This window comes from Annulohypoxylon maeteangense (genome assembly GCF_022496945.1).
Source record: "Annulohypoxylon maeteangense strain CBS 123835 unplaced genomic scaffold GGS22scaffold_17, whole genome shotgun sequence".
Taxonomy (NCBI): Eukaryota; Fungi; Ascomycota; class Sordariomycetes; order Xylariales; family Hypoxylaceae; genus Annulohypoxylon; species Annulohypoxylon maeteangense.
In genome coordinates, this window is record NW_025953264.1 from 187,164 (window position 1) to 213,651 (window position 26,488).

The 26,488-nt window shown below is 48.4% G+C and overlaps 8 protein-coding genes across 8 annotated transcripts; 4 read left to right on the forward strand and 4 right to left on the reverse strand.

Annotated features, from left to right (window-relative positions):
• The first annotated feature begins 288 nt into the window (after positions 1-288).
• GGS22DRAFT_51937 (ferric reductase like transmembrane component-domain-containing protein) lies at positions 289-3,249 on the forward strand. Its single transcript, XM_047967316.1, has 2 exons — positions 289-1,607; positions 1,670-3,249. The coding sequence occupies exons 1-2, from the start codon at positions 918-920 to the stop codon at positions 2,729-2,731; spliced, it is 1,752 nt and encodes a 583-aa protein (XP_047815732.1). The 5' UTR covers positions 289-917; the 3' UTR covers positions 2,732-3,249.
• Positions 3,250-3,474: 225 nt separating this feature from the next.
• Positions 3,475-4,939, forward strand: GGS22DRAFT_171017 (yippee). The gene is made up of 2 exons (XM_047962537.1): positions 3,475-4,035; positions 4,226-4,939. Exons 1-2 carry the CDS (start codon positions 3,937-3,939, stop codon positions 4,457-4,459), a joined length of 333 nt encoding a protein of 110 aa, XP_047815733.1. The 5' UTR covers positions 3,475-3,936; the 3' UTR covers positions 4,460-4,939.
• A 236-nt stretch (positions 4,940-5,175) lies between these two features.
• GGS22DRAFT_171019 (uncharacterized protein) lies at positions 5,176-7,620 on the reverse strand. Its single transcript, XM_047962538.1, has 3 exons — positions 6,988-7,620; positions 6,000-6,901; positions 5,176-5,938 (listed from the first exon to the last, which is right to left on the reverse strand). Exons 1-3 carry the CDS (start codon positions 7,069-7,071, stop codon positions 5,671-5,673), a joined length of 1,254 nt encoding a protein of 417 aa, XP_047815734.1. The 5' UTR covers positions 7,072-7,620; the 3' UTR covers positions 5,176-5,670.
• A 318-nt stretch (positions 7,621-7,938) lies between these two features.
• Positions 7,939-9,532, reverse strand: GGS22DRAFT_51966 (uncharacterized protein). The gene has a single exon (XM_047967317.1). It carries the CDS (start codon positions 9,212-9,214, stop codon positions 8,069-8,071), a length of 1,146 nt encoding a protein of 381 aa, XP_047815735.1. The 5' UTR covers positions 9,215-9,532; the 3' UTR covers positions 7,939-8,068.
• Positions 9,533-10,602: 1,070 nt separating this feature from the next.
• On the forward strand, positions 10,603-11,321 carry GGS22DRAFT_51979 (tRNA-splicing endonuclease subunit Sen15). The gene has a single exon (XM_047967318.1). The coding sequence runs from the start codon at positions 10,700-10,702 to the stop codon at positions 11,132-11,134; it is 435 nt and encodes a 144-aa protein (XP_047815737.1). The 5' UTR covers positions 10,603-10,699; the 3' UTR covers positions 11,135-11,321.
• GGS22DRAFT_171023 (putative alcohol dehydrogenase) lies at positions 10,603-13,215 on the reverse strand. Its single transcript, XM_047962539.1, has 7 exons — positions 12,537-13,215; positions 12,414-12,468; positions 12,202-12,348; positions 11,584-12,145; positions 11,500-11,528; positions 11,354-11,446; positions 10,603-11,301 (listed from the first exon to the last, which is right to left on the reverse strand). The coding sequence occupies exons 1-7, from the start codon at positions 12,616-12,618 to the stop codon at positions 11,205-11,207; spliced, it is 1,065 nt and encodes a 354-aa protein (XP_047815736.1). The 5' UTR covers positions 12,619-13,215; the 3' UTR covers positions 10,603-11,204.
• A 6,418-nt stretch (positions 13,216-19,633) lies between these two features.
• Positions 19,634-22,107, forward strand: GGS22DRAFT_51995 (uncharacterized protein). Its single transcript, XM_047967319.1, has 2 exons — positions 19,634-21,846; positions 21,906-22,107. Exons 1-2 carry the CDS (start codon positions 20,309-20,311, stop codon positions 22,018-22,020), a joined length of 1,653 nt encoding a protein of 550 aa, XP_047815738.1. The 5' UTR covers positions 19,634-20,308; the 3' UTR covers positions 22,021-22,107.
• A 724-nt stretch (positions 22,108-22,831) lies between these two features.
• Positions 22,832-26,371, reverse strand: GGS22DRAFT_171043 (cysteine proteinase; the record flags this gene model as incomplete). Its single annotated transcript, XM_047962540.1, has 2 exons — positions 25,882-26,371; positions 22,832-25,831 (listed from the first exon to the last, which is right to left on the reverse strand). Coding segments are annotated over exons 1-2 (2,687 nt in total), but the record flags the coding sequence as incomplete, so codon positions are not given.
• Between the last annotated feature and the right edge of the window lie 117 nt (positions 26,372-26,488).

The following is a 26,488-nucleotide window of genomic DNA, read 5'->3' on the forward strand; positions in this document are numbered from 1 at the left end:
ACAGCAGGTGCGGCCGGTATGGTACGTAAGTACTCACTAAAAATTTTTGTTTTCCAGCTGTACATGTGCGGTGTTCTCAACTTTCAGGGGAGAAGGCGCAGTGATTGGCGCATGGTAAAGAGGGTGCCGGCATTGGGCGACGTAATTGAATGACGCCCCAAAAGTGGTCCACTAAGCCCCGGGCGGGTACTCCGGGTACGTACCTTGCATACGTTGTAGGTACCTCAGCAGTGCTTTCGTGCCCACGGTACCTGACGATTCCACTTTTTCCCTTTTCTTAGGTGCCATCTTTAACTGACCTCCTCCTAATTATTCCATGTCCCCTACAAGGTACATAGTATTTGTACGCTGTATATCTCAAGCAATGGGAGCCGACTTGTAGATCTCTTCGTTCCCTCTCCACCCTCTACACCCTGTGGCCTTCATTCCTCCCGGTCTTCTCTTCTTCGTCCTTTTTCTGCATTCCAATCAGTTGGTTCTCGTCCGTTAACCACAATTGGGTGCTTCTGGCATTGTTATCCTTCATTTGTAACAATTGCCCTTGTTAGTTTCTCTTAAGAAGTATTCTCTGAGGTATCATCCTTCGAGTTTCTTTGTCCCCCTCCTTTTCCGCCTGGGGCAGACCCATTATCTAAACACCACACTCGATTTAAATATTGGTCTTGACGCCCACGCCTGACCAAGGTACTTTTACCGATACTCAACTTTGATTGAGTCACAGTCACTTAACATTCTCCTTCATTATAGGACTTAAGTCCTTTCTCCAATTTATATTTCTTTACAGCTGGCTGTTTACTTCCTTTCACTTACCCTTTTAGAGGTATCGGGTTGACCTCATCTACCTCGTACAGTGTTGGATCTCACCAACCACCGAAGTAAACATCTCTTGAATGACGATTATTTGATTCGATTAGGTCATGGCTGGACAAGCAGCAGCACAAACTCCCGGTCAGGGACAGGCTTCAGGATGGACGCCCGCGATGGAAAATGAGTCTCTGTCGAACTATCTACTGATTATCTGTGGTGCCGTCTCAGTTGCCCTCATAATATGGCGTGTTACGAGTGCGTTGACCACATATATCCGAACCGTAACGAGTCTAAACAGCGAGACGCAACGATACTATGTGGGAACGTCGTCGAAGTGGGCTTGGGTGAAGAAGAACCTCCTGTATTCCCCGTTATTCAGAAAGCGACACAATCGGGAATTCCAGTTGAGCAGTGCGGTCAATGTCGGAACGCTTCCTACACGATTCCAATTTTTGTTCATTCTCGGTTACTTCGCCACCAACATCGTCTTCTGTGTCGTACACATCCCCTTCGAGAGCTTTACAGACGCCGCGAAGCAACTTAGAAACCGAAGTGGAACTTTAGCCGTTGTCAACATGATCCCGTTGTTTCTCATGGCAGGACGGAACAACCCCCTTATCGGCTTACTTGGCATGTCGTTCGATACCTTTAACCTGCTCCATCGTTGGTTTGGACGCATTGTAGCATTGGAGGCAGTCTGCCACACACTTGCCTTCTGGGCTGCCTCGGCAGCTGGAGCTGGATGGTCCGCCACTTTGCAGAATACGGTGTCGAAGCCGTTCCTGATGTTCGGATTCATTGTAAGTTCCCCCCCACCTATACTACTAATGAATATTTTTGTGGTTTAGCTTACACTATTTAGGCCACTATCGCCTTTGTTGCGATCTTCATCCAAGCTGCGAGTATTGCGAGACACGCCTACTACGAACTTTTCAAGTTACTGCATATCGGTCTCGCTGGGCTTGCAATTGCCGGCCTATGGTATCACCTTAAGTTAGCGGAGCTCCCTCAAATCAAATGGTTACTTCCAGTCATTCCCATTTGGTGTATTGATAGATTCCTCCGCATCGTGCGAATCGCGTACCACAATTTCGGCAAGGGAGGAACGAGAACCCTTATCGAGGCGCTTCCCGGCAATGCTGTCCGTGTTACAGTGAACATGGCGCGACCATGGACTTTCCGCCCCGGTCAACATGCTTACTTGTACATGCCAGCTATCAGCTTCTGGCAATCTCACCCGTTCTCCCTCGCATGGAGTGAAGAAGCCGAAGAGTTAAGCGCAGACAAGCTAGCTATGAATCGACAAGATGTGCTCTCTATGCGAAAGACTAGCATGTCTTTCATCATTCGAGGACGAACCGGAATGACCCACACATTATATCAGAGAGCTGCAGCAAAGCCCGATGGCCGACTCATGACAACATGCTTTGTTGAAGGACCGTATGGTGGAGAGCATTTGATGCATTCGTACGGAACCGTCATGCTTTTCGCAGGTGGTGTGGGTGTCACTCATGCGGTCCCTCATGTTAGAGACCTAGTTACAGGATTTGCGAATGGAACGGTCGCTACGCGAAAGGTGATTTTGGTATGGATTATTCAGAGCCCCGAGCATCTTGAATGGATCCGGCCGTGGATGACGGAGATTCTGGCCATGGATAGACGCCGCGATGTTCTGCGCATCATGCTATTCGTCAGCAGACCACGCTCGACAAAGGAAATTCACAGCCCTTCATCAACCGTTCAGATGTTCCCTGGCAGACCCAACATCGAAACCCTCATTGGCATGGAGGCCGAGCAACAAATCGGAACTATGGGAGTGTCAGTCTGCGGGCCTGGTGCTCTCAGCGATGAAGTCCGACAGGCGGTGCGTCGCCGACAATATGACACATCCATCGACTTCATCGAAGAAGCCTTCTCTTGGTAAACGTCGGTCTCTATTAGACCTTGGCACCACCAAAGGTTGCTCGGGTAACTCAGGTCCATATCAGGGGACCAGATACATTATGTAGCATACTGCTGCTCGGTTCGGTTGTGCATATTCCCTTTCCTTTCTGCGACTGTTGTCACAGCTTCTTGTAGATACTTCCTTCATAGATACGTCGGCCTGTCGCCATCAGATAGCCATGCCCGGATACGTCGAGAACATACGATTTGATTTCCAAATATTTTTCATGTTCCATTTTGAAGTGAATGACTATCTATTGTGACATGCAAACAAAGAACTATGTCGTCCTTAGTATTGGTAAGACATGTGTCTGAAGGAACTAGGCTTCAATTCTGTGAACAGACCTCCTAATAAAGTCAAAGGTGAATAGGTACATGAATCATGAAATGTACCCAGTGCCAAGATCGTTAGCTAAACAGACACGTTCAATAGACTAACAGCCTCATCCATATTTATCTAGGTACCCTTCATATGTTGTATTGGACGACTATTCTGAGGCATCGGAATATTCTACACATGCTCTAGAAAATGTAACATAGCACTTTAAAATAAGGTAGTACCCGTTTGTCATATGCCATTTAGTGAGTTTAATTGGGTGACGTAACTGTACCAATGTCAAGGTTCACGTTGGAGCTATTGCGACGTATTCTGTGGGGTTACCAACACGATAAGCCTGGAACGTACCTACCCCTCGGTCCCTCCTCCTCCAGGACTCAATAAAGATACAAGATAAGCCCTTTAGCGTTTCCGGATGACCTCAGCTCCAATGCCTGTGCTGCATCACGCCTGTATCGCGTGAGCTGTCTTGAACTGTCTTCTTTATCTATTTCACTATTTCACACCACTATTGATGCCAATGCATACACATATTTTCTTGTCGGAGTGAAAGTCTAAATAAGGTCTAGTATTCTAGTTCTCTTCTCTTATTTGTCTTCCGCGTCACCACATCTACCATTTGCCAGGCAGGAAACCAGTTTATAATCGGGTCGACGTCCAACTTTCAACCGTTGCTGCGGCACCCCAACGATATCTATAGTCTTATAACCTCCCGCCCTCTAACTCGAACCGGCCGGCCTGCCTCGTGATAACCACCCGATACTACAATACTTCGTACATACATTCTAGGCAACCAACCAATCATTCAATTCGTAGAGCATCCAGTCCGCGCGGACATCTTGGACACGATGGGTCTTGCGTATAATACGTATCTTAACAGCAACAAGATCTACGGATGCAAGAACTGCAAAGCACATCTTGCGAACCACGAGGAGATCATAAGCCGAGTATGTCATCCTCTTTCCTCTCTACCCGACACTATACCCAGAGCCTTTGTCCGAGAGCCATCCTTGTCCCACAATACCTCCAACCACATCACGGACCAAGCCTAAACCTACCTACCTACCTACCCATCCAACCCGTCCCTATATCCCAATAAAGCTAGTAGACTAACCTTCTTCTTCACGCGACAAACAGAACTTCCGTGGCCAACATGGTAAGGCCTATCTGTTCAACACGGTCGTCAACATCGACGCGGGGGAGCCGTCCGAGCGCAGCATGACCACGGGCCGCCACATCGTTCGCGACATCACGTGCAAGCAGTGCAAGGAGACCGTCGGCTGGAAGTACGACCGCGCCTACGAGTCCAGCGAGAAGTATAAGGAGGGGAAGTTCATCCTCGAGGCCGAGCTGCTGTGTAATGTGAGCTAGACGGCTCGTCGATCGATCGACCTACCTACCCATCTACTTACCTGGATCGAACGTTATACCGGTCGTGTGCGCGGGATCGTAGACAGGTTCTGCTGGAGGTCTGGGCGGCTGAGAGTTTGATCAGTAAGCCGTGCGTTATGTCTTCCGTCGGCTAGCGGAAAGAGGTGGGATTAAGGTCTTTACAACGCGTGTGTTTTATCCTGGGTAGCGTGGGAAAGCATGGTTCAAGGCGTTCGCGGGTACTACAAGTGGGTTTCTACAACAATGACTTCTTAGACCAGACAGGGGGTGGCGAAAGCTCTCATTTATTTACAGCAGTTTGCATGTTCGTATCCGCAGCCGATGGTTAGGTGCCTATGTGGTCTTCCGAAGTTTGATAGGTTTCCCAGTTTGACGAACTTCATGATAGCTGTTTTCTCTATTTATGTGTCTTCCGTAGGTAGGATAGATACCTAAGCCATTATACGTTGTTTTCGTGTACTCTTCGAAACCACTTACATGTTTGCATGTCCTGAATCCAATCTACGTATATTATATCATGGAGACTTTGCATGAGACCAGTCTACAGACTGTTTTCTATTACAAGAAAATAAATACGTGGTTATCTAGCCAAAACCCGTCTAGCTCTTAGAAATCGAACAGAAAGCTAGGTTCCTACATCAACTTGAAGCATATTTGTAGATTCTGCAAGTAAACGATAAATTTAACAGACAATGTAAACGCTAGTAGTAGGTTTGAAAGTATTTAGAATGGTGAATATATATACATCCACGTTAATCTTGCACATTATAGAGCCTACCGTGAGAGATGGATCGGTAGCAATCTCTACGAATGTAGGTACGATATAGAGAAGATTCAGATACTAGTTTAGAATGGCTTATGTGCACTCGTACACAAGTCCAACTTTCGGCAAAAGCATAGTTCTTTCTAAACCCAAGGAGTTCGTTATGACAATTTGATTCCTAAAGCAACCTAAATAAGACCCCCAACTAAGATATATATGCATTACAAGTGCAATAACCGACAAAACATACTCGTACTTGTACCGCAAACGCCACTCCAATGCAGTAATGTGTAGATAGTGTTATAGACCTCTTTCAAACAAGACCCTTCCCTATAGCGAGTCACTCACTCACAATGTTGCCTCATAATCAGGTCCCGCCCAGAATACCCCTGGACATGCCCACATAGTACCAACCCATCGCAAATTCCTAGTTGTGCTCGATGGGCTCTTCGGGAAGTAGCTCTTCCACTTCCTCATCGGGTTGCAGGAACTTGAACGGCGGTTGGACGACACCATTGAATAGGAAAGTGAAATAAACCAAAAGGGCAAATCCCACAACCTGCAGTCCCTTGAAGCTTTCCCATCCAAGACCGAGTGAGACAATCCAGATGAACAAGGTACGGCAGCTGTCAATAGTGGATCGGGCTGTAGCACTGACGCTGCGAGTAACGGAGAGACCGAAGAAGTTGAAGCCACTAGCAATGACATTAGCAATCCTATCCCAAAGCAGAAAATTAGAAAATGTTGCAAACTTACCCAATGGAAACCATAGTTAAAAGACTAGAAGCCCAGACAGCCTTATACTCCACCATCTGGCGGAACCCCTCAACCATATCGAACATGCCATAGCGACCAGCCTCGGTCCTACCAACGACTAAGTGCAGCACCAGCATACCGATCAGGGTAACAGCCAAGCCGAACAGGCCTTCCCAGCCGACAACCTCAATAGCCTCGATGCTAGAGCGCTCGAGCAAGAACTCCTCGAGGACGAACTGAGTCGCAGTGAAGATCTGCGCACCGGCAATGAGCACAACGCCGAGCGCGGCGCGCAACGCATCCACGGAAGCAGCATCGTCGGCAGCCTGCTTAAGCGCGTTCTTGGTATCGGGCCAAATAACACCCGCGAGTCCGACGAGCGCGACACCAGCCACGACGCCGATAAGCGACACCCACTGGAACAAGTGCAGCTTGCGCTGCAAGAAAACAACACTGAACAATCCGACAAACAGCACGAGCGCACCCCGCGTCATCTGATAGATCGAAGCAGCCACCATGAACAGACCGGCGTTAACCAGCGTCGTGCCGAGGATATCGCAGATAGCCGGCAGTGCGAGGAGCAGGATGCCGAAGCCCCTGAGGAGGCCGTCGGGGTTGCCGCGACGCTTGGCTGCGGAGGCGGGCTGGACGAGAGGGTGTTCGGAGGTGATGCTTGCGGCGTCGTCGTTGGCGTTATCCGCGTCAGCGGAGTCGACGGCCTCGTACCCGTCGGCCTTGGGACTGTACCTGCTCTTGTACTTCTGCCACGCGGCCATGATGCCGACGACGAGCCAACAGCCGACTTCGCCGACGAACATCTGCGCCGTCTGCAGCACAGGCTGCTCGAAGGTCTTCCGGTTCTTGGGGTCGGGGTCGTCGCAGTTTCGCACGCATTGGTTGTCCTAGGATGGTGGTGGTTAGCTAACTGCGTGATATCCGCCTGTCTACCTAGGCGGCTGGTTGCAGGCTGCGATAAGGCGGAACTTACTTGGTACTTGGTGAACAGCGTGTTACAGACGCCGGTGAGCAGCATCATGCCCACCAGGAAGGGGATGAGCGCCTTCGACGCCATGGTGGGTGGATGGGCTGCCGAGGTTCTACGGATTACGGAACGGGTTCTTGTGCCAGCAAGAGAGATAAGGAAGTAACACAATTGAATTGAGACGGGAGTAATCTAACACAAGAAAATAAGAACAAGTAGAGGTTCTCCGATGATGGATCAAAGGAACCTTGATGAAGCTTCTGCTGTTAATTCGAAGCTCCCCGTGGTTGGCGAGAGACAACGGTGTGAGGTTCAATCAACGTGTGTCAGACTCAGGGTCCGCCGCGTGGTTCATGAGATAAGTCGATAAAGGCTGAATTGGATTCGCTCAATATTATGTAATCGCCGAGTTAGGCACATAGCCGAATGCGTGTTAGGTGCTTCCGTGCTTTAATTGATAGTGGCAAGTGCAGGTGAACGTGTACCTTGCTGGCCATGTCCCCGTAAAAAGCTAAGACCACCTGGCAGAGCACATATTGACGCCCCCGCATTGGTCAGGCGATTAGCCCTGCGATATCTAGCTTGGGTTTAATTGGATCAAATAGAAACCCCAGACCCGACAGGCGGAACTTCCCAATAGATGGGTACCGGCATGTGCTAAAGAAATCGCATCTCGTGGACTTCCTGACCATATTCTATTGCCATCACCTGCTCAAGTGCATATTCAATGCATATTCAATGCATATTGACGGCCACTTAAGAATGTGCTACCTAGGTGTTTGCCTGCCGATTCTCATTAGTTATATTGATGTGTTTGTTGTTGCTTAGTAGCCTTAATTTATTACTTTTACTACCCAGGGTAAGGAATCTCGGTTGTCAAAATTGAAACGAGGCAACTTCCGAGTTGTGCAACTTAATTACAGATTATATCATAGCATCGATTATTATTAAAAACTCGCTTCCTAGATGTAGCCACCATGCCTTTTATAGAGGGTATCGATTCATGTACTGCTATAAGATTATGTGCAGGTAAAGTTGATATGTACCACCGTCTATAGAACCATGCTTAAACGCCGTGCCTAGGTAATCAATCACAGAATGCCTGTCTCTCGTTGTCAGTACCGAGGCTGGGCTTCTCTGATTTTCCAAACAACTTCTTCTCCTTCTTACTCCGTGCCTTCTGCTTCTCTGCTTCTGGGTCCTTATCATTAATGTTGTTGTAGTGAGGAATGCCTAACTCTTTGTCTCGCGCTAGACGTGCTATATCCCTCTTAGCCAGGGGAACACCTTCGATAGCTTTGACATGTTTTCCTTCTATGCCCATCAAAATACCGGCAGTAGCAGATGCGATGCAGGCAAGGCAAACAAAAAGACCAGTTGACCAACTGGGTCGGTCATATCGATTTAATGCCCACATGAACCCTGACAGCACGCATTGTAGAAACGTGTTCGCAACGTTGAAATAGACAACAAAATCCATCTTCCATAATTTAGTCGAAGGCGCTCTAATACCGGTCGGTGGGGCATCTGATATCGTTTCAAGGGGGTATGGAACGCTGTCGAGGTTGTAGTTTGCTGTCGTTTCTTCGATATTCTTCGGTCCAAGAGATAGTGGCAGTTGGTCCGAGCCTGCGAGACGAAACCAACCCCGATGAATTCCCGCGAGCGTCCGTAGGGCCCTCTGATCTCCGAGAATGCGATATCGTAATAAAAAGTACCAGTCGCGGAATCGCCATGGTGCTAGTCCAAAACCAGTTACACAGAACAGCGCGTTTAGAATTTGCGAATCGATTTCTATCCATATGCGGCGCGGAGAGTCGATATGGTTGCAGTCTTTGACACCATCAACCCAACACATCTCTGGCGACGCATTGCACAACAGGAGGAAGAGCATGCCACCCCAAGCTATGACATTGAGCGAGTATATGACGAGGAAGAAGCCGAAACCAGTATTGTAGAAGTTCCAAAAATCGACCAGTCCCATCCGGATCTGCTCTTTTATCGGGTATTTCGGTGGGAAATGGTATCCATTCGCATATTCCTGCATCTGAACGTCCACCGCGGCCACAGTTGATGCGATAGCAGCACCTACGCTTTCCTGCGCCTGGTTCTGGGGGATCGGTATTCGTTTGCTTAAGGATTCATTTTGTTCGGTTGCTGTAGAGACTGTTGTGGTCCGTTCGACACTGTCATCTTGACCATCTTTCGAATTTCTCGGCGAATCTGGTGTCATTTTAGATGACGTCTGTGCTAACTTCAGAACCCGATAATTCGAATGAATTCCGATTTCGAGTCTCTTGAATAATGTCGGGTTTAGTATGACAACAAAACGTGATGGGTATCAGCCGGTGATTGACGAGACGATGTCAGCTGCGCGAGAGTAACGTAAAATGAGGATCCAGTAGCAACCACGAGGGTTAAATTATTTGGGCTACGATAGCGGGTCTAGACCGGCCATAGCATAACAAGGGAAATATGAAACAATAGCTATTGACGACAACAATGTAGGTATGCACCGAATAGAAGAGACAATAAAATGATTACTTAGGTAAATTGGCAAAAGGCGAACAAAGAAGCAAAGACGTCAAAGGTAGCACAACAGGATTTGTGAAGTAGTACGAACACTTCGTACGTCGTAAGGAACCCAAATATTTCGTACGTAGCAGCGTAGGTACCTGGGTACGAGGCAAAATTGCTGAGGATTTCTTGGCATAGGACTTTAAAGGGGATCTTTTAAGAACGTTGAATGGTTGCAATCGTTAGTGCGAAAACTTCATTCGCATCAATACCGCCAAGTCAGCGCAATCAAATATGTAACGTTTTTCGGGCGAAGCGCTTGCCGTAGATAAGACTTATGACAGGACGGGATGGAATGGCTCCTTCCACTAGATTATAATTCTCTTAATCAGGTACGATCATGCGCTTGCTCACCTACACGTTTAATGTGCCTGTTTTGAGTTATCCTTGAATTCATCAGAAACAAAATGCCAACTCTCAAAACCTTGAAATAAATGCGTCATGACACTGGCTTCTAGATGTCGAATAGGTATGCAAATACATAGCCCCCCGGAACGTTTTTTCAAGAGTTCTAGATCCAGCGCTAGCTAAGGATCTGCGCCTCTAGAATCGAGAGGCGAGCCGCTAAATTCGGTATCGGTTATGGCTGAGTAAGTCCCTATGCATGCGAAGTTCGCATCGCTGAGCGAGAACGAGATTCGAAGTTTATATCTTTTTTAGAAGCTTTACGATTGAGAATATGCAACTGCTGTCAGGGGTTAACAACAATATTCTAACAAAGAACGGTTATTGGTTGTCTTTCACCCAATAAGATATTAGGTTTCAGAACCCCGGAAACAAGATGCCCAGCGTGCATCGTAGTCTTGAAGATTGAAATAAAATCATCGTGATACTTAGTTGTCTGCTTATGAAATTCTCTTTCGTCTAAGTGTGATAAATATTTAGGTTCATTTGTAGTTGTTGAGAGGCTGAAACCTCAAGGGATTTCAATGGATCGTTAGATCTTTGAATCTTAATTCTGAGAAATGATAGCCCTAGAGCTAGATCTTACATAATACACTTTCACTGCTTAGGTAGGTAATTGCCGTTTTACACCGCTTTAATTCACTCATTCTTGCCAAAAAGGTCCTCGCTTTTGACTTAAAAGATTTTCATACAACTTCAAGACTTATTCTTTACATCATTAAGGGAGTGAAGGGAGATGGCTGAGAAAAGTTACTTTGAACACCTTGCAGCCTCTGTGCTTGACAATCTTCGGTATCAACATGATTGGACCGAACTACAAATCTTGACTCATTCTCCGGTGGACAACTCACCTCTGCCGAGGCCTATGGTCTCCGGACTCCCACCTCGTCAACTTTACCTACACCCAGATGACCAGATTGAGATGCTGAAATCCAACCCGGATTTGGCAGGGCGAATTCCAGGGAAGCCCGTCGTTGAATGGGTATTACCAACCCATCTAGCCGAGAAATGGACACTCAAGGCGTTTGCAAGTGTTTTCGATTCTATGCCGCCACAACCTTCAGCAAATGCAGATCGCGTCAAGAGAGTACTGCTCGCTACGATGCACGACGATTCTACTATTGTTTACTATTTCATGCATGACGGCATCGTTAAACCTCGGCAGAACTAGACCTACGACTTGACGGTTCCATCTCACTCGATAAGAGAGTCCAGGTCCTAGGTACCCAGGTATCATCAAGCTATGGCTTGAAAATGACCTTTTGCACCTGCATCTTGTCAAACAGATCATATCCCGATACAGCCATAGAGAGCGGCATGATTTTCTCGAACATAAATCTGAGAGAAGTTAATGGCTACTAAGAAACACTGTGCTCGAAGGTTGACTTACCCAAACCGATGCTGGTTCTTAGCGAGGACCTTCAACGCATCGGAAAATATCGAGCGAACAGGACATCTTCCCATCTGTAACCTCACATTTTTGCTACATCAACATTAGCTAAGAGAAAGCAAAACGGGTAATAGGATGCCACGTACTTGTACCCTTCAGTGCCACTGAATGGGACCTGAATAACTATTAGCAGTCGTACGTATAGTGATACATATTAAAAGCTCGCTCACCTCGGCATTATGGACGCCAATGCTGCTTATGAAGCCAAAAGGCCGTAGGACGTCGAATGCTGTCTTTAGGGCGGGGCTTAGACCGACCACTTCAATAACCGCATCAGCCCCTCGGCCGTCTGTAACTTCCTTGATTCGAGCGATCATGGGCTCCCTGTCCCTCGCGAAGTTGAGGGGCTCGGCTCCTAGACTTTCTGCAAGTTGGAGGCGGCTATCAATACTGTCAATAGCGAATAAATGTTTCGGCTTATACTCAAGTGCCGAAACTATTGCGCACAGCCCTACCGGCCCGCAGCCGATGACGACGACTGTGGCTTCGGAAGGGTCCAGCGAGCCGAGCGCGTTGAAGGCGTTTCTAGCGCCAAAGAAACCTGTGGGAAAGATATCCGCCATGAGAACCAGGGCATTGTCGTCAATCTCAGGCGGCGCCTTCATAACCGTGCCGTCTGCAAGGGGTACGCGTACATAGTCGGCTTGGGCACCATCGAGCTTCTCACAGCCAAACAACAAGCTATGATCACATCGAGACGAATATCCATTCTTGCAGTAGAAGCATTTCATGCTAAACGACGCATCAACACGTAGCTCTAGCCATGTACGGAAATAACCGATTCTTACCAGGATACCGTGAACGGCGACACAACTTTATCACCAATCTTGACAGATTGAACATCTTTTCCTACAGCAACTACCGTGCCGGCAAATTCGTGGCCCATAATAAAGCCGGCTTTAGAGGGCTGGTGGCCTCGGAAGGTATGAAGTTCACTAAGGGGTTTGAGGCATTAGAAGACCGGTGAGGCGGGTGAGGCAAAGAGCTGCACAACACGTACGATCCACAGAGAGCTGTTGCATTAACCTTTACTATAATATCCTCATCATGTTGTACTGTATCTACTTGTTAACCGAAATCCTCGTGCTATTGTGAGAGAAGATGAGTTATGGGTTCAATTTACTCTTGGGCACTGGTCTTTGCTGAATCGATACCTTGTATGGGCCATCGAACACGACCGCATTCATGGTAGGCGGTAACTCCATGGTAGCACGTCTCGACTCGATAATACGGAAAAGTAAGGGGTCTCAGAGACAGCTCGAACTAATCGTCCCCTATTTGGACGTCTTGGATACGCAATCACGCAACTGAGGTTGTTCCCGTTGATACTGGCTCTTTCTGTTCCTCGGTCATCTACGCCACACCGATGTCACCAGTCACTATTGTTGTGTGGATGCGGGGGGATCGGGAATCGTGCTATGTGGAGTGGGGTAACCCTTAGTTCTTTCGGTTGAGATCTAATTATTATCAAATTATCATACACAATACACACTTGGATTCCTCCATATACAGTACAGTATTAAGGAGTCTTGTTGAATTCCCATGATACCATATATGTTTATCACTTATCTTACGTATCTTACGTATCAAACATGTTCCCTTTTGAGTTGATATCTGTTTTCTCGGGGGTCTTGGCGTTTGTCAGAGCCCGCTAAAGACAATGCTATCGTCCTAACCAAGTTTCGCGAACACTTATCAAGAGCCAGTGCGTCGGTATGTACTCTTCGACAAACTCAAGCCTCCCCGGTATATCAACAGCCGATAATATTCTAGCTCTTCTCTAGCTCTCTCCTTATATTACCGAATCCATTCGCTAGATTGTCATAGGCGTGTAATAGCCGACTTAGACAGGTTTGGTGATACGGCGACCTGATTAGTAGTTCCGACAAGTGGCACGATCGTGTACACGCGGGACGTTACCAAGATCAAGATTACCTGTGACTAACACATGTGGCGCCGCCCGATCGCTATAGTCGGTCTCTAAGTGGAGATGATGAACCGGAAACGTGAATTAGGCATGTACTATATGTACTATATGTGACTATGCTGCGGTGCAATAATACTACTTTTGGCGCCAGCAATCATCTCCACGTGTTAAGAGAATATGTGTCAAACGAGCACTTTTCAGCTCGTTTTCGTTCCGCTTGTCGATGTTGACACCAGCCGAAATAGGATCTTATGTTGGTATTGTGCATCGTAAAAAACCCCCCCTGTTCATCGGACTCGCTCGGAACTACCGAGCTCGTCTAGACTAGGACTTTGTTAGATCAAGCAGTGTTAGGCTCCGGTTCTTGAAATGCCAATTATATGCATAGGTACTTCTAGCAGATCTAGATGCGATTATCGCAGGACGCCACTTTCTAAGATTCCTCCTGCAAGAGCCTTAGAATGGTGAAGCTGCTGATTACTACGGGACCCGATGGAAGCATGTAACCTACAGTACATACATACCTACATAATATGCTATCCGCTAGTTGGCGTTTTGTTGGCGTGCGCACGTAGTCATTCATGTAGGTGGTTGGTGGGCGAAAGGGTCATACAGAGACTTTGGTCCTACCTTTTACGCAAATCTAATTGGACCTGAGAGAAGACAGTGTTAGTTAGGTGCGGCTCATAGGAGGCTCAGCGAGGGGCCGCAAATGCAGGTCAACCGAAGCGGCTGAATGAAGGTTTCAGGGAACCCGAAGCAAGGTTCTTCCATGTGTTCCCAACGACGGAAGGGGGACGAGGGAGGCGACATTTAAGAGAATCTAAGACAACAAATTGGATGATGAGTTTAGGTAGTGATGTGATATTGGCGGCTGCCTTCGAAAACTTGGAACTTGGAACTTGGAACATGATCCGAAGGAACCAGGAACCAATCGCGAGAACGCCGCATCATCTTTGTACGCTGAGCCGCCCGGCTATTCGGACAACGCCTCCCTTCTTAGTTACGCGTCCATATATAGAGGTATCTATATATAATGTATATATATATGAGCTAACTTTCTCATGTGGTATGTGTGTGCTTGATGATGTTTGGTGTTTGGTGTTTGTCTTGGGGTAAAAGGTGAATTAAAAAGTCATATAAATGGAGGATTCAATGCAGATACCCAGGCGCCATAAAGGTAGATACCCTAAGGTGGCTTTGGGGTCCGCAAACTATGCACCGTCGACGTAACCTCATACACGGTAAACTGCAATGGATTACCACATTGAATCGGCCAGCCGCGGACGGCGTGGGAAAAATGACTGTTCTGATTCTGGGTCGTGCAGGTCATAGGCATGATAGGCAACCAGTTATGGTCATCGTAAGGTCCAATTACATACATAGAAAAAATCGAGCACGGCCGATCTTCGTACTGCCTGCCGGCTCCATCGTAGGCGGGATTATGTGATGGATGGTATTGGAGAGGGACGAGCCCCTTAGATGAGAGAGCCTTGGTGCATGAATAGACTTACTCTGCATGGTGATCCGGTTGTGGAGGATGACGGTAGTGCTAATATTTTATAGACAAGGCCAACAAGACTAGGTAGTCTAATGGGAAACAATGGATGGGAAACAAATGTTTGGAAGGCTCGCAGCAGATAGATAGCCACATGAAACAAACGGCGGGGAATCTTATGAGGCCGTATTAATGCCCATACCAACATACCTGGACTACATACCTAGCTGCCTAGTAGCATACCAACCCGTTTCCGTGTTTCTAGTTTCTAGTTTCTACTTTTTTATTATCCACTTCATATCCATGGATGTACGCATAGCATGTACCTTTTTACATAGTATTTGTACCTACTCGGCTTAGATGACAGCATACGTGCTGCTGGAATACATGGATTGAGGGGATTATGCAGGTGAAAAGTCCATCTGAGGCATCTAATTTGCTGACCAAATATTGAGTAGTAGGCTTTTGGATGTCTGGACGTAGTACCAGGAACTCCGTTTGGCTCCATCAGAAGTCCCCAGCCCTCCTTCATGCTCTAACCCCCACAAAAGTAATATCTATCTCTCACTCATACGGCTTCCTCTCCAGGGCGGATTACCCTTCTACCCTTCCACATCCAATCCCTTCGTCAATCAAATGGACCTCCGTCTCTCTTCGCCGTCTGAGTATTACCTTATTGTTCCCTTATTGTCTCCTTATTATTATCCCCCTCGAATGACCCGTTGGGCTTTTGAATCACCATTCTCTTACTAATGTATGTATGCCCGGGAATGAGAATTGCGGCCCATCTGTCTACTTGGTATCTCGAGCTTTGAACCGAAGCCTCAAGACTTCCTAGTAGCGAAATATGTTATGATATGTTTCTGCCGTCGAAGCAGTAGTCGAAGCAGCAGTCCCTCGCATACGCACCTTTTTTGGGAAAGTCGTCTGAGAGATAGTATCTTTCTTTAGAGGCCTCCGGCGAAACGTCTCCACAAGAGTATGAATGGTCCTGCAACTCAACTCCTCTTTCTGTTACCGGGATCATCGAGACCTAAGGTTTATTAAACTGACCCATTTCGCGGTCTACCGAAACGCTCGACGTCCAGACTGTCAAATATGTTTCCTCTTTGTCTCGGTGATATTTTCCTACTAGACAGCTAGAGTAGGGCCTTTTTTTAGTAGAAGATGCGAGAGGAGGACCGTAACCGTGCCCGACCCAGTGATCTCTCACAGCGAGAGGTAGGCCGGTACCTAGATTAATAAGTAATAAGACAGGGCACAGGGCACAGGGCAATACAGGGCAATACTCTCCGCACGCACATCGCACATCCATGCATCATTAGGCACGCCGCCGGGGTTTTGCGGTCAGCGGCCTGCAGATGCGGCTGTATCATCGTGCGATACGCATAGTATGTACTATCGAGTCCACGTCACGACTAGAAAAGGCCAGACCTTACTCCATCCTGCCCGTGCGTCCATTCAGAGCAGCGTCTGTATAGTGCTACCGAATTATGCCAATCCCACCCTCGTTTTTGCGTTTTGCGTGGGCGGCACGTTGTTAGAGTCTCAGACATAATACCTAGTAGACATTAAGAGAACATCCTTATGCCAGCCCTGGAGGTGCTGCGTTCTTTATCATACTAGTCCCTAGTTAGACTTAGTAGTACACCTAGGAGTGGTAAACGCCGAGCCCCATTATCATCATGTCCATACTCGGAAGCTGGAGAAGCATAAACCACTATGTAATCGGTAATCAAGACAATGAGGCTAGTTTCCTTTTGCCAATACGGGCTCTTCCATCTATCCCCGTGGAGACTCGCCATTTTCTTTTTACCCCAAATAATCAATCTCGGTGAATTTTAGAAGCTTATGAGTCTCCATAGAATCGGTCGTGCCGCATGCTCGCGCTACTGTAGGTGTTCTGTATTAAACGAGTGATATATTGTGCGAATAATCCCCGCCTCTCTGTTCACTTCCCCGTCTCCTCCCCCTCCAAAAAGTCGCTTCGGACGCCTTATTCTATACATATCTCTAATCCGGATTCGTACGAATATACGGCTCGTTGCTGCAACACATTTCTAGTGGATACTAGGTAGCCAAGAGTGCATACGCCTCAACATTACCCCCAAATTTACATATATGCTTGTAAAGACCTGTAGTGTATTACGAGGCGCGCAAGGTTTCCGCTTCCATTGCTTGCGCCGGCTAGAGTGGCTGAGCAAACGGTCTCGATTGCCGATTGCCTTCGCCTCGCGATAGGTCCTAGGTAATGAGTGACTGGTGAATGGTGAACGGTGAATAGAGAGGAGGTAGTTTGGTAGAATCTTTTCACTTTTCACTTAAGTTTCGCTGTTCCTTTCCTCTCTCATTGTTGAAGCCTTGTCATGTCATACTGTATGTACTCAGCCTTCTCGTTCGACCAAGCACCTTGTGAGAGCGGTGTTCAGTGACGTCTGAATAAACGAGGACAGAGAGTGCCACCGACGATATTGGGTCGTTATCTGGGTCGCCGCATGTTTCCAATACTACCTGCTTCATAATAGCACCGCATTTGCTCGACCAGTAGCTTAGGCGCCTCTTTATCCCCGCAAAAAGCCGGCCTTTTTCGATATCCTATCCTGCCATCTGACACACTCGACATCCATTTCCACTCTCGTTCTTACCCTAGCCCCGGTGGACGCATGCTCGTCGATCAAATTTGGTCGTGTTATCACCCCGTCGCCGGTTTTTCCGTAGTCTTACGGGTCCGTAAGGGGAATAGCGCAACACTCTGAGCGATTTGCGAATAAAAAGTTGGAAATACCTACAGCGTATGTATGTATGTATGTATGTCCGTCATATAAACGTATGGTATGTATGAGTTATCGCTTCACATACAATATCTGTATGTGTGGAATATACCGGAAAACAAGGAAGAGAATTGATTTGGCTGTTTAGACTGTTGCTAGTGTTAGAGTGGGTTTTGCGAATTCATTCATAACACGCATATACCGCATCTACCACACACAATCCTCTCATCAATCCGTTCTGGGGATCGCAATCCGGGGGGATTGTGAGGCTTTGGCGCATTGCACCATTGAGAGGCGCAAACCAGAATTACTAAAAAGTCACTAAAACGACGGAGACGGGGATAACCCAGTATGCTCCAAGGTAGGCCGCAGGTACAAGTTGATTTAGTCTTACATTAGCTCTGAATTCACTTACCTAGAGCTGCTAGAGGTATCGGCATATGTATCTAAGTACAAATTTACCTACAAAGGTAAAGGTTGAGAAAGATACGGCGATACAGAAATTGGACAGTTACAAAGTTACAGAGATACATACTCGAATAGGTGAAGGTACGGGCGATAACTATTACGACGCTACCACTGAGGTAAGTACCTGCCTACCTCTTTTTTCCAAAAATTCCCTGGGACCTTCCATGAAATCATCTCTTGGATCATCCACTCGCAGCCGCATTCTTCGCCGCACGCCTCTTCCTTCTTGGACCGCTTCAACCTCCTACATAGCATTGAGTGGGTCACCATTTTTGACCCATTCAATTGTACTATGTTGCAACATCCCCAGACTCATCTCTCAATTGGACATTCACAGGACATTCACACATTTTTACCAGACACCCAGAATCCCAGATAACCAGACCTAGTAGCAGAGTATAGTATGTTAGTCACCTAACCTAGCTTGGGTAGTTATTGCTAGGTGCCTCTAGGGCTACTGTACTGTCTACCATAATTTCCATTATCTCAATATCTCTCACTTTCTCTCCCAATCTCCCCATCTACCCATCTACCCATCTCCCAATTTCTTACTCTTGCACTCTCTCTCACCCTCTCAATTTCCCCCATTCTAATACATGGTCAGGACAGACAGGGCTGGGTTACGTTTACATTACTAGGCTCTCTCGCATCTTCTCTTCCTTCTCTCCTCTTTTAATTATTCTCCCTCTCTCCAGTTTATCACAAGGTTGTTCCCCACACCATCTACTTAGAAAGCGACATGACGGAAGTGACATCGTTTCTGACTTGAATTTTTCCCGTTAGGATTCCATGTCCCTTTGAGACTTAACCGCACCCCTGCCAAATTTGTCCAAGCAGAAAGAGAGAAAAAAAGAACTTACAAGAGTATCGACCCCCGGTCTTATTAAATGCGGGTTTTGCCTTTCGGGCCTGCCTATCATACGGCGCAATCTGGCAATTTAACTGATCGAAACGATCCCATCTGCTTACCAGCGCCAAATCCAGGGACCACTGCCCCCCAAAGCAACGAACCTCGCTGTCTAGGCTAGCTAGTACCGAGCACTACATATTATACCTAATACCTCGAGTCCAGGGCTACCTATCGACCAGGTATCTAGGTACTTACTTACCTACCTAGGTACCTACATATTACCGCGTACATTCTACAGGACCTCCAGGGCTAGGCCATCAGATCCCCATCCCGACCCAGGCTATTCCGTATCCCACATCCCACCACTGGCACCGACGAAAGAGACATAGCGGCAAGACAAGACTAAGACCCAGGACCCAGACCAAGACCAAGAGAGGAGGCTCCGCAGCGCAGCACCTCCCCCGCCTTACATTACTTTATTTGCGCCAAAAACCTTACCTTGCCTGACCTGCCTGAACCTGCCTTAACCTGCCTTACAACGACGTTACCACGCAGCACCACCGTACCACCCCAATATCAAGTCTCTTCTTCTTCGTCGGTCACGAGGGTTTACTTCATTAAGCCCTTGGCAGCAACTTCGAAGCAAAATAAAATAAAATAAAAATCATAATCCACATTACAAGCCTATTCCAAGCTAGTCTCCGTGGCCCCATCCTTCCCCCATCCAGGAAAGACACACTTGCCGTTATACCCAGCATTGTCACCGTACCTACCTGGGTACACTACCGTACTTACCTTTCTGTCGTCTAACCTAAATCAAGCATTAACCGCACCGCATCCTTCTTCTCCAAAGATCCTATCCTGATTCTACATAGCCGACCCCCTTCCATTCTTTATTCATCACCCCCCAAAAATCTTTTCCCCCTGGTTGGATTTCCTTTTTTCTTCTTTTCACATTTTCCCGCGGCTCCCTTGCCAACCTTGCGCCACTCTAGCCAAGGGACTTCTTCAGTTCTGAGCTAGATAGCGCGCGCAACCACCCCGTATTTCCCATCGATAGGGTCCAAGTACCCACCAATCCGCAGTTGCGGCTCCTTGCGGCGGATAAGAGCCAGTGCGCCGTGTTACTCTATTACTCACGGTTTGGGCTCACTCGTCTCGTCATTTCTGACAGGCTAGTGTGCGCTTGATTACTACTACTACTTTCTAACAAAACCGTAACTACACTTGTATGCGAATGGGAGGGCGACCGCGACTTTGACTGTGTTAATACACTTTTGGCGCAATCACTACTGTCACCCCTCCGTACGACAGCTGGTAACCTCGTCTTGGTTTCCCGATGATGACTTGAGCAGACCAGTGCGTGAGTAAAGGCCACTCCATGCCAGAGCGTGAAGACATGACTACGACCGTCGGTTCGGCCCTCGCTCACGACCCTTCAGCTAGCGACGTGTACGATCCGGATGACGTTTTGCCTAAGAACAGTCCCTTAATGAAGGCTCACCGCCCCAAGCTTGAACCCTCGCCCTCCCCGCCGGCCTTACCTCTTCCCAAAGTCAGTCTTCTTCCTCAAAACGGTCGAAAGTCTTCTAATCGTCGACAAAAGATCCGCCCGAGCCTCGGCGATGCCGTCTTAATCCACTATCTCGACGGTGGGAAACGGTCGGATATTGTCGCCGAGGCGTGGTCGCAACCTCTGTCGTATCACGGCGACGACGACGACGCTCGAAGCAAAGGGGATACAGAAGAGACGTTCGATGGGTCGGGGGACGAGGACGAAACAAGGAGTCACGAAGAAATGTCACCAGTTCCAACGCAGCGTCGCACTATACGCCCAACCGACCCATCAGCATCAAAGTCTATAGAACTGCAGTTTCTCGCGACTAATGCCGTGTATATGCTTACCGCTGCCAGGGCGGCTTCGGGAATTGTAGATTCAACGGATTGCTCACAGGCTCCAGATGATGATTCCAGAGTCGTGCAAAGAACGGTACAGGATCAGGCTTCGAGGATGGATGGTGCACGAGACGATAATGCGATGAAGGATACGAATAGGCCGGTTCTTGCCGCACCTATCTCCCCTTATCCGTCGCAAACTTCGCAGGAGATGTTCTCTCCTCGGAGTTTTACGCCAGGCCATGGAATTCTGATGCACCCTAGCAGCGTTCAACGGTCGCCACCTGGTCTTAGTCCTCCTTCAGGCCATGGGGAATTGCCTCCGATCCAGGAGACGTCCCCAAAATCTGACACATCTAACCACGAATCTCTACCGTCGATAAGATCGCAACTGCTTGATCAACTTACAGGTCCTCCGAAAGAGTTGGCTATGCGCAATGGGCATCAATTTCCCCACTCCCCCCCGGGAGCGCCGCCACGGATTGGAATTCCCGGGAGCCATGGTTCGCCTCCGATATCCCCGAACGACGCATATCGTCACCAAAGCCACAGTATACCTTCCCCACCTCATACGCTTCCCAATATGAGTCCTTACGGATTCCCCTCGCAACATAACGGCGCGAACCAGTATAGGTCAAATCTGGATTATAGCAGCAGTAGCAATGCAAACACGCCAAGTGGTAGCGGCGATGTCTCGACACCCGCTACTTCGATTACGATCACCGAGCGGATGAGTATTGATGCTATTTCAAATCCGGTCGGCACTTTCATGTGTGCGGTACCGGGCTGCAACGCGCCTCCGTTTCAAACACAATATCTCCTTAATTCGCACGCGAATGTGCATTCTTCCGCTCGTCCGCATTATTGTTCCGTGAAAGGTTGTCCACGAAGCGAAGGTGGCAAAGGTTTCAAAAGAAAGAATGAGATGATTCGTCATGGGCTTGTCCATGATTCGCCTGGGTACGTGTGTCCGTTCTGTCCAGATAGGGAGCACAAGTACCCAAGGCCGGATAATCTGCAAAGGTAGGGTATTTCTTAGATCTAACGAAAGTGAATACAGCGAAATCTAATTAGAGATATAGGCATGTACGAGTTCATCATGTCGACAAGGACAAGGATGACGCTGCCCTTCGCGACGTGCTCTCGCAACGTCCGGACGGACCTAACCGAGGACGAAGACGTCGCGGCGGCCCGTAAAGCTCTATCGGGAGCGAGCTGATGAAACGAGAGAACGCGAAGAATGATTGCTTCCGACATTATGATATTTGCCTTTCGAATCTTAGATGTACATATGGAGCAGATGATATCCTGGGGGTGGCTGGTTCTGATACTTTGGGACGCCGGTGTGGCGTCGTTGATATTGATTGAGGCATGGGACTTTACGAATCATATCTCAACGGGAAGGGAGTTGGCGTTCTGGGCGTAGCCAATTATACCACAAAGAGGAGCGCTTATGTTGGCCTTTTTCTAGTTTTGCTTTTTTTTCCTTCTATTTTTTTTGGCTGCCCATTTGTACTCCATTCGCTTACCACCCCGCCATCGGGGTTTTTGAAGACGCGGGGTTATAGGGAGCTACCGAGAGACGATACAATCACAGTCCCGCGACCGCGGGGTTGCGTGTCACAAAGCTGGCGAGGCGGACTAGAAGAGGAGTCTGCCTGCAATATTTCTATTTTTGTCCGATTCGTGTTCATAGTTGGGGAGAGAAGATACATAGCGAAGGGGGTTCGAGATCTTAGCTAGAGGAATTCTTGCGAGCACCAAAAAAAGAGGATCCCATGCTCGTTTTTTTTTTCTAGCAGTTGGACCGGACGAAATGTCTGGGTTGGGAGAAGCCATTATCTAGGTACGCTCGTGATATCGAGCACCTTTGAAACGGTAGCGTCTGCGATTTACCACGGAAACAAATGACAAATACATTATATTCATTATGACAATCCTTGTTCGTGTGTGATATGTGGATTTGGATCGGTGATGGGTTTGGTACGCATAATCTTGGGATTTCAAATGAGATGCTATGGTGGCCTATATTATATGATTTAAGGTATCTATATAGGTCGTCAAGTCGCGCCGAGAAAACCCCTCGTCCCCTTTTTGGTATCCTTGCGTTGTTCATTATCATACTGACTTCTTTCTCACTACTCCTCTTACGGCTAAGCTATAAGGCATACTATATACCATTTCTTCGTTCGGTGTAGTCTTCATGACTCATCATTGTCACCCGTCTTTACCCCTTTTTCATTCTCATTCTCTCCTTTATAGTAGGAACTAGCTACCAAACCCCCATAACAGAGTCTTACTAAGTACCCGCCAAACCAACCAAGTCGGGAGATAATCAATCATCGATCCCCTCCCAAGCGCCGACGTTCACGGGGCCTTCACTCAGTATCTCGACCTGTAGCCCGTCACCACCACCGCCGGGAGCAGGCGAATTGTATAAACCCAGTAGCTCGACGACGAGCCATAACCCGCCGGACCGGGGGTCGATGTCGAAATCACTTGTGCGTAGGCCGTTGGGACCGACTTCCTTGAATTCGGGGGCGTGGTTGTTGTTGTAATTGGTATTGGTATTGGTGTTACTGTTGCCGTCGGTGGACGCGAGGATCAATCGATCAGGTCCGGTGCCGAATTCGACTGTTGCGCGGACGGCGGGATGGGGGCGGGGGGTGGAAGTGCCGGTGGGATAAGTGGCGTGAGGGGTGAAGTTCCGTGTGATGACGATACAAGCCCGCGTCAACCGTGCCGCGGAAACCACGGCGCGCTTCTTCTTATGAGGCTCGCTCCCGGCTCCGGCTCCTGTTGGGGGGATACAAGTAGGCAGATCAGTTAACCGCGTACGCAGCATCCCCGCGGCGTCGGCTGGCACGGGGGCCACGGCGCAAGGTGCGTCTGATCCTACGCGCAATGCGAAGTCGCCGAGGTACCCTGGTTCGAAGGTCGAGCATACGACGGTGTAGGTTCCGGCGTCCACGCTCTTTGCTTCAGCTAAAGCGCAGCCGCGCCTGTAATCGCCGCTAGCGAGTACGAGGTCCCGGTTTCCTACGCTTGCGACACGACGCCCACCGGCCCATACGAGGGCTACGTGGACGGGCATTTCGTCTCGCGCTGTACTTAGGAGTAGACATAGGGGACCGGCTCGTGGTAAAGTGAGACTGAACTGTGGATTCGATAGGTACGAGGCGGAGGCAGAGTTGCCGCCGGCCGTGCGGCGAGTCCAGGACCCCTTGACATCGGTGTAGTGGCGGAAGGGTGATGGCGCTGGGGCGATAGTCAGGGGGCTGCGAGAAAAGAAGGATAGCGTGAAGGAGTATTTCGGAAGCGGGAGCTCTTGCGTGGCGACGACGACGGTGTAGGTTACACCGCGCTTGGATTCGAAGGCTGCGAGAGTCTGGGGGGAGTCGACGAAGTCGCTTCGGTAGATGGGTCGTGTGTTGAGGGAGACGCGCTGGCCAGAGTGGTCGTCGAAGATGTATATGCTTATGAAACCGAGTTTACTAGAGACCTCGGCGAGAGTAGTGTTAGGGTTGTAAGTAGTATCGTCCTCGACGTGGAAAGTAGTATGGGCAGTGCCGGTGCGATGGTTGCGCATGATATTGAGCTCGTCATCCTGGAAGTGCCGGCTCAATAGGATCCAAGTGCTGTCATCCGCAGAAGCTTTCATAGAGTACTGCGGGTTATGGGCTAAGCAGGAGCCGCCGATCATGGTGGCGTCCGGGAGCTGCCAGGAGAAGTGATGGTCTTGGCGTTCGGTAAAGAGGCTCGGATTCCAGTTCAAGTAGAGCGACTCGAAGTTTTGCGTCACGTCATCGAAGCTAATCCAGAAAGACCCGGGTTTTAACTTAATGGGATGATCCTCTGTTGCCCGTGAGGATGAAGCTTCGGAAGATCCGACACCTTTCCAGACGAGGCCGTCGCACCAGGGATTTTTCACCAGCAGTTTTCTGTTTCCAGATGTCTCTGACATATCGAGGACGGCGTAGTCATGTTCGCCTGCTAGCCCTAATGTCTCTTCTTCATCTAGTGAGAGCCGTCCCGTCCCTAGAGTGACCACCACATCGCCGTAATCGTAAGCTTTCTTGACACGCTTCCACGTACGTTCCCAATCTAAATCATCACTTTGCAGAAAAATCTGTTGCGGTATCCAGCCCGTCAGCGCACACAAGTCGGTACCAGAATTGCTCCCCGGAAAATCGTAGCCGCCGCGAACCTTGAGATAGGCCTTTTCCATCAGTGCAGGCCAAATGAGATTCGGATTTTGACGGTCGACGACGTAGAGTGTACGGTCTGTTGCAGACGACGGGAGTCGATCATCGATGACGACTTTGCGAAAGCAGCCGTTGATGAACATTCGGAATACGTACTTTCCGGTGACAGATAGTTGGGGTTGTCCATTTTCGGAATTGATGGGGAACATCAAGGCAGGTAGAATTGACGTAGGTCCCGGTCTTAGGTGCCTCATGCAGGCACAGAGGCTTGCGACGACTGAGCAGTCTGTTGTTATGTCCTGGACTAAGTCATAGTCGTTTCGCGCCTCCATTAAAGAATCGTTGATTTGATTAGGTTGGATTCCTCGGCCCACGATCTCCATGGGACGTTTCCAGCCTGCGAAGACGGCTCTTTGGCGTGAGGATAGAGAGAATTCTGCGGTGTCACTGAACTGGCTCCCACTGAATTCCCTAGATTCAGGGTCCGATTCCCAGGGTAGAAACACATTTCCGTGGAGCCGAGAGCTGCGAAGGAGAATGGCCTGTTCATTTTTGGGAATCTGGCGAGCCTGACGTGGTAGCTTAAGACGTTTCTCCACGGCTGCAACACTACTTCCTCCGAGTTGACCTGATTTCTTAAGCTCTTCCGCTTTCGAGATAAGTGACTGGCACTTTTTAGTAAGTCGAGTTTTCTCCTCCGAGCTAGATGTTGCTCGGGCGGCTCTCATATACAGCTCTGCAGCTGCTATAGCATGATCAAGGGCAGCCTTGCCATGTGTGCTAGAGACGAGTGCCTCTCGTTCCTGAACTTTGTCAGATTTATAAATGATTATTTTAAAGAAGTACCTCTTACCTTGGCTTTTGCCTCCATAGTAAATTGTAACCTTGGCTATTGTAGCCTTGGGTCTTTGGATGGATAAAACCCGATGGATGAATAGAGGATTTACCAAGTAGACAAGCACCGATGGCACGGTTATAATTTCCACGTTGATTGAAGCTGGCAAACATTAAAAGCAAGATATTCCAGCATCAACCGGTTCTCTATCATAATACAAGACTCTGTTCAATGATACATGTTAAATATGTATCGGGAAGATGGTAACATGCTGTAAATAAGTGATATAGCCCATAGAGATAACCCACAATCCTATAGACCACAACTGTATAATGTGGGGATAGGTACCTATATAAGGAAAGAGGGAAAGGAAAACAAACAGAAGAAAAAGAAAGGCAATAGATAGATATCTTGATGTTACTTCATCTTAATATTTCGCTTTTTGGTGAGACTAGAGGCCTACAGCTACCCGACGCTGAAAATACCCGATTGTTGCTTCGTGACTCGGTCACAGCCGTTCATAATAGGTCGTGCCTTCGGGAACATATTCGGAACAGGCCTGGGTCGGGCTGTTGACAGCTGGAGATTTGAATGGTTAAAGCTGTCAAAAGGAAATATCATTGAT